Source organism: Corvus kubaryi, unplaced genomic scaffold, assembly GCF_017639235.1.
Source record: "Corvus kubaryi isolate FWS band 111438036 unplaced genomic scaffold, C.kubaryi_AGA036_p1.0 35776, whole genome shotgun sequence".
NCBI classification, from domain to species: Eukaryota; Metazoa; Chordata; class Aves; order Passeriformes; family Corvidae; genus Corvus; species Corvus kubaryi.
Genome location: NW_024580801.1, coordinates 11291 through 17859, shown reverse-complemented (window position 1 = coordinate 17859; position 6569 = coordinate 11291). Strand labels below are relative to the sequence as shown.

The 6569-nt window shown below is 59.4% G+C and overlaps 1 protein-coding gene across 1 annotated transcript; it reads right to left on the bottom strand.

Annotated features, from left to right (window-relative positions):
* Nucleotides 1-1276: 1276 nt before the first annotated feature.
* LOC121660437 (serine/threonine-protein kinase pim-1-like) lies at nucleotides 1277-6324 on the bottom strand. The gene is made up of 4 exons (XM_042019797.1): nucleotides 5968-6324; nucleotides 5211-5577; nucleotides 2886-4563; nucleotides 1277-2599 (listed from the first exon to the last, which is right to left on the bottom strand). The coding sequence occupies exons 1-3, from the start codon at nucleotides 6187-6189 to the stop codon at nucleotides 4055-4057; spliced, it is 1098 nt and encodes a 365-aa protein (XP_041875731.1). The 5' UTR covers nucleotides 6190-6324; the 3' UTR covers nucleotides 1277-2599; nucleotides 2886-4054.
* Between the last annotated feature and the right edge of the window lie 245 nt (nucleotides 6325-6569).

Below are 6569 nucleotides of genomic sequence, written 5' to 3'. Positions count from 1 at the left end.
GTCCGACGAAGCCTGTTGGTTTTTACTCCCGTGGCTTTAAAGATGCTGAAAAAAGGTACACTACCTGGGAGAAAGGATTGTTTGTGGTTAGCTTAGCTCTCCTAGAAGTGGAGAAGATTGCATGACAACAACCAATTGTTTTGAGAGGCCCTTTCAAAGTTATTAAGGAAGTCTCTACTGGGACCCCCCACCTGACGGGGTGGCCCAGAGGGCCTCAGTAAGGGAGTGGTATGCTCAGATTGAACATGATTGTAGCGTCTTCTCAATAACTGAAGGAGCTGTAAAAGATCTGGCAACCCAAGAAACTGAAAACTTGGGTAGCAGCCAGGACAAACCTGCCTCAGCCATTAAAGTAGCCCTTCCTTTTTCCCCCAAACAGTCAGGAAATTCTTGGTTTACGGATGCTTCTGCCAAGAGAGAAGGAAAGGTGTGGAAATATAAGGCTGTAGCCCTCCACACCTCCTCAGGTGAAGGAATTATCACAGAGGGGGAAGGCAGTGCCCAAGTTGGCAAGCTGATAGCTGTTTGGAGTGTTTTCCAACGTGAGGCACAGAATACTTCTGTCTGTATCTACACTGATTCCTATGCTGTGTTTAAGGGATGGACTGAGTGGCTTCCTTTTTGGCAGCAAAATGATTGGGAAGTTAACAGAATAACGTGAAACCAACAAGAAAAAGGAAAAGGACAAGAAAAAAGAAAAGAAAGAAAAAGCAAGCAACAAGAAATAGAAACAGAAAGCAAGAGATATAAAAATGAAAGCAAGAAAGCAGGAAAGCAAAGAAGGAAAGAAGAAAGAAAGAAAAGAAAGAAAGAAAGAGAAAGAAAGAAAGAAAGAAAGAGAAAAAGAAAGAAAGAAAGAAAAAGAAAGAAAAAGAATGAAAGAAAGAAAGATTCTGTGGTGCATAAACTAAGGAAAAAAGTTAATCTCTACTTCCCATTAGCAGCAATGTTCGGACGCTTCCCGGCAAGCTGGGCTTCAGTACAGGGAATGGTTTCTCCAGGAGGCAAACGTTGAGGAATCACGAAAGCCCCCCCACACCCTTCCTCCTCTCTCCCTTAGCTTCAGCTATCTGAGCTGGAGTCATATGGTATGGAATATCCCCTTGGCTAATTGGAGTCGGCTGGCCTGCTTGTGTCCCCTGCCAGGATCTTCTAAATGCTGCTGCTCCCTTCAGCTCTTGGACACCTACTGACACAGAGCTGGGAAAAAACATCCCCTGCCCGCCAGCTTACAAGGTGAGTTATGCCAAAGTTAGAGCTCTGTGGGAAATCTCTATCCATGCCTATCCTTTTAATCCATCTGTGCACATAGGGGCTGCACATAGATGTGTCTGGTATCTGAAGGAAGGAGTGCACAAGCACCAGGACTGACACTTTCCCTCTCCATGTGCGTTCCACAGCCACGGGTACACAGACACGATGGAAAGCCTGGTACAGCCAGAGCCTTCTGTCCCTGCAGAACGCAGCGCGGCGGGTGGGGGCGGTTGGTGGGCAGCGAGTCCCGGACAGCGGGCAAGATCCGGCTCCACAGCTGCCAGGCCCCGCTAAGGCTCAATGCCGGCTCCTCTGCAACAGGAAAGGCCTTCAGCCTCGTCCCTGCCCAGAGGGGCGGTGCTGGCCCGGCCGCACAGCTCCTTTTGCCCACAGGTTGCAGGAGATGAGAACACGCTTGCAAACACTGACTGTGAGCCACAGCTCTGGGTGCTCACCGTTAAGCTCAGCTCTGGGAGCACTGCCCCAGGCTCCAGGGGATGCAGTGGGAGCCCGGCTGGGCTCTGCCCTGGGACCATCCTCCAGGGACAGCTGCACACAGGGAGCATTTGGTTGCCACAAAGAGCCAGGCCATGGCTGCAGGGAGCTGCTCCAGGTGCGGCCTGCACTGCTGTGTGCTGCGCTCTGGGGCTGCTGCTCCCCGCAGAGGGGACTGCACTGGAGTGCCAGAGGAGACAAAGAAGCTCCAGCTTAAGCCTAACTGAGGCAGGTGGCTGGGCTAGGAAGACTGGCGAGGGTCAAGGGGATTCCCAGAGCTCATGCTGCTGGAAGGACAAGGAAAAGGGAGTGGCAAGCCAGCAGTGAGCAGAGCTGAGGCCTGGAGAGCAGCTCTGAATGACACTCAAATCCCACCGGAACTCTGAGACATTGCTGTTCTTCAGCCAGTGACAGCATGAGCCCCTAAACATGGGGCTCGCTCTTCCTCGAGCCCAGGGCCATCAAGGAAAGCTACAGTGCAATGGAGACTGCTGTGAGCTGGGAACTCACTGGGGAAAAAGAGGGAACACTCATGAAGTAAAAGGCAGGTGCAGGAGAGCACTGTTCAGAAAAGGGCTAAGCTGAAGCTTGAGCAAGCTGAAAACTGTCATTTGGGCTCATCTCAGACTGATTTCATTTCACAAGTTATTGAACAAGTTTATTTTTTGGGGGGTGGCATGTGTTCCCCTGGAGGTGCACGCTCTGCAAACTTGAGCTGCACTGCCGAGCTGCTCAAGCACGTCTCTGCTGCAGGTCACGGCGTTTCTTCTTTGGCTTCTTGCGGCCCAGGGCTGAGCTGCAGCAGAGCCCCGGCGGAGCCCAGAGCAGCCTCAGCATCCACAGAGCCGGGCTGCAAGGAGAGAAAGCAGAAAGCGCCCGTCAGCTGAAGGCTCCTGTCCCCTTGTCCCAGCTGCCCGCAGTGCCCAGGCCGTGCTGGCCGTGCTCAGAGCTGGGCCCAAAGCTGCCCAGCATTGCTGCCTTTGGGAGCAGAGCAGGAGGGCAGGACACGTGCCCAGCCTGCAGCTAGCCATGGCACATCCACCTCCTCAGCAGCTGCCCAGAGCGGGATGCTGCTGTGCTCGCTGCTGTCTCCCAAAAGCCCTTATCCCAGCCGTGCCAAGAGGACGGGCACCCACCTCACGCCTCCCGCTGCCAGAAGAAAAGCTGCTCCCAAACGCTGTCCTCAGCCTTCTCCAAGGGCACGTCCCACCCACGCCGCAGCTGCTCCCAAGCGCTTCCCCATCCGGACCCGACAGCACCTAGAATGCTTCCTTTAACAAAACAAACAACACATCAATGAAAAGAGATTACAGACAAAAAGGGGAAACAAGGAAAAAGGTAAAAAATCTTCTCTCCATCAGGGGCTTGAGGGAGGCCCAAGCCCTACATGCTGAGGAATAACCCACCCACGGGCCAGGGAAGCCCATGCTTTCTCCCCTTCCCCCTGCACTGCCCCCAAAAGTCATGTTGAGCCCAAAGCCAACAAGGGCAGTGGAGCAGCCCAAGCCCCTCTTTGCCTGCAAGGCAAAGCAGCCCCTGCACAACTTCTGGAGTCCCACCTCTGCTCACCATGGGGCTTTGTTTGTGTCGGGCTGGCTGCCCTAGCCCCAGCCTGCGGCACGCTGGGTGCTAGGGGCTGTTGGCAGGGCCAGGAGCCAACTCCCATTTCGGAACCACCCCAGCCCATCCTGCCAGCTGTGCTGAAAAGCAGCTTGGCAGCCGACTGAAGAATTAGTTGCATCCGCCCCAGCAAAGGGGGGAACCTTTGCTTCCCAGCCAGGCTGTGCAATGCCCAAATCTGGGAGCATCCCCCTGCATGTGGACTCATCTGCAAATTCGCTGTGGAGCCTGGCTTTGAGGAAGGTGCCCGAATAGAAGCCCATCATCTTCAGCTGCCGCTGGCCAGGTGGAGGAAGAGTTGTCATCCTTGATGTTGTCCTCCATGTCTCCAGCAGCAGCAGCCCCAGCTGGCACAGCTTCTCCAGGGGCTCCTTCTTCCCTGGGGCTGGAGCAGGCTGTCAGTGATCTACCCAGGGCCCCGGCTGTCAGTGAAGCAGGACAAGCAAAAGCAGCTGGCATGGGGGCCACCAGTGCTGGGAAGAGCAGCTCAGCTCCAGCAGCAGGGCTGCGCGTGCCCGTCTCAGGAGCCCTGCGCAGTGGTACAGGCAGGGCAAACAAGCCTTCGGTCCTTTGCTTCTTCTTGCCAAGGCACGTGTGCAGCTGGAACTTATCAGCTCCCTGGATCAAAGCCTGCATGTGGCTCTCTCCCTTCTCCTATAGCACGTGAATATCCTGCATCCAAGGATCACACAACAGGTCTTCTAAGGAGGGCCTTTCCAAGGAGTGCAGGGATAAACACCCCCTTATCACATCCTGGCACTCTGGGCAGAGAAAGCAGAAAGCACCAGTCAGTTGCAGAAGGCTCCTGTCCGCTTTGCCCCACTCTTGCCATGCCCAGGCAGTGCTGCGTGTGCTCAGGGCTGTGCCTAAACTTTCCCATCAATTCTTTCTTTTGGAGGAGAGCAGGAGAGCAGGACATGTGCCACCTCCTCAGAGCTGCCAGAGCGGGATGCTCCTGAGCCCGCTGCTGTCTCCCAGCACTGCTATTCCCCCCGTGCCGCAGAGATGAGGATCCACCTTGAGAGAGCCGTTGCGGGAGCGGGAGCCGGCCCCAGCTCATGTTCCAGCCCCTCTTGAAAGGGTGCTCCCCGCAGACCATCTGGTGCAGCACGATGCCCAGGGACCAGACGGTCGCTGCCTCACCGTGGTACCAGCTGAAGTGCGTCCATTCTGGGGGGCTGTAGGATGGTGTTCCTATGGAATAGAGATGGAGTTCTTCAGGGGGATGCTGCCTGCTCCCAGAGCCTCACCCCAGCATCCCTGGGCACGCGGGGGCCGCACCAGTGGCACACGGCATGACCCGCTTCCCTGTGACCAGCACCTGTGACTTGTGTACAAACTGGAGGTTGGAAAAGAAGCCACTGGTGTTGCAAGAAGGCAGCGGAAGCATTGAAAAAGGCCTAAGCATTCCATGCAAAGGGAAAACCAACTCCGTGCTGGGGAAAAACCATGCCTTCGTCCTCCCTGCCTGCATTGCCCCAGAAAACGTTCTTAAGCCAAGGCAAACAAGGTGAGTGGAGCAGTCCAAGCCCTTTCTCACCTGCACACCAAACCAGCTGCCACACAGGTTCTGGCCCCCCCTCTCTGCTACACCCACCCCGGGTGTTTTTGTCGCGCTGGCTGCCCCAGTGCCAGTCCTGGGCAGAGGGGCTGGCGAAGGCTGCCAGCAGGGCTGGAAGATGGCCCCCCAGCCACCCCCACTCACAAGCAACTCAGCTGAAGACTCAAACTGCCAGGACAGGCAGCAAAAGGGTGAATCCCTGCTGCCACAGCCAGGTTCAGCCATGAGGTGTTGGGCCATGAGATGCCGCCACTGGGAGCCTACCCCTGCGTGGGCTCACCTGCAAAGCTGGTGTAGGCTGAGGCTTGCAGGAAGGTGCCACAGCCGAAGTTGATCAACTTGGTCTGCTCGGTGGCCAGGTCAACCAGGATGTTCTCTGGCTTGAGGTCCCTGGGCAGGACCCCGCAGCTGGTGCAGTGCCGCACGGCCTCCAGGACCTGGCGGAACAGCTCCCGTGCCACCTCCTCGCACAGGAAGCCCCGTGCCCAAATGAAGTGAAGGAGGTCCTGGGACCGCTCCGGCTGCTCCATCACCAGCACCACACTGTTGGGGAGCTCAAGCCACTCGAGGAGCTGGACGACACCGGGGAAGCCGGTGGACACCTTGTCCAGCAGCACGACCTCGAGTGGTGCGCTGGTGCCGTCGGGCTGCGGGAGGAGCACGATGCCGTCAGCGGGGCTGATGCCGTGCCAGGCCTCGGGAAGCCCTCACCCAGCCCGGGATGCTCTGCGCCCTCCGCTGGCCTCACGCCCGCTCTCCCTCGAAGCTTCCTGGTGGCTTCCACCCTGCCGGGCCCCGGCTTATCCCCCCTGCCCGTCACACCCCGGCTTCTCCCGCTGGGCCCCCCGATCACTCACCAGCTAGCCCCAGTGACGGATGCGGCTCCGCGGCACACGTTTGATGGCCACCTGCAAGCCAAGAGGAGCAGCAGGCTGAGCTCGCCACCCACCCTGCCGAGCCCCATCGTCCTTCTCCTCCGCTTTCCTCCTCCTCCTCCGCCCCCTCCTCCTGAGCCCGCCGCCGGCCCCGCCACTCACCGGGGCGCCGTCCGAGAGCCGCGTCGCCGCGAAGACGCTGCCGAAGCCGCCGCGCCCCAGCAGCGAACCCACCCGGTAGCGCTCCGTCAGGCCCTGCTGCGCCTTCCCTGCCGGCGAGACGCGGCCGTCAGCGCTCGGCCCGGGGCCAGGAGCAGCCCCCGAACGCCCCTCAACTGCCGCGGGCCGGGCATCCCCACATGTTGCCTCTTTTGAACGGGACATCGGCGGCCCGGGGCCGGCGGCCGCGCTGCCGAGCGGCGGAGCTCGGAGCGGAGAAGCCGCAGCCGAGGCGGCGGGAGCGGCCGCGCCGCCTGTGTCCTCGGCGGGCCCCGGGAGGAGCCGGGGCCGGGGCCGGGGCCGGGGCCAGGGCCGGGGCCGGAGTCGGAGTCGGAGTCGGAGTCGGAGTCGGAGTCGGAGTCGGAGTCGGGCCAGCTGGAGCCAGGGGCTGGCGATGGTGCCCAGGAGCCAGGCACTGATGCCCGTCCAGCCGCGCCACCGCCAGTACGGCGAGAGCCGGGCGGAGGCGAGACCGCGGCGGGACGCCCGGGGGCGGGGAGGGCGCAGCCCCGCCCGGGGCCGGGGGCGGGCCGGGGGCATGGCCC

Excerpts from the sequence above, each read along its gene's own strand:
- LOC121660437 (XM_042019797.1), bottom strand. The coding sequence starts at position 6,189 with ATGTCCCGTTCAAAAGAGGCAACATGTGGGGATGCCCGGCCCGCGGCA. Across the intron at positions 5,578-5,967 it reads GGCTCTCGGACGGCGCCCCG|CCCGACGGCACCAGCGCACC; the intron begins GTGAGTGGCGGG and ends CTCCTCCCGCAG. Across the intron at positions 4,564-5,210 it reads AGCCTACACCAGCTTTGCAG|GAACACCATCCTACAGCCCC; the intron begins GTGAGCCCACGC and ends TCTATTCCATAG.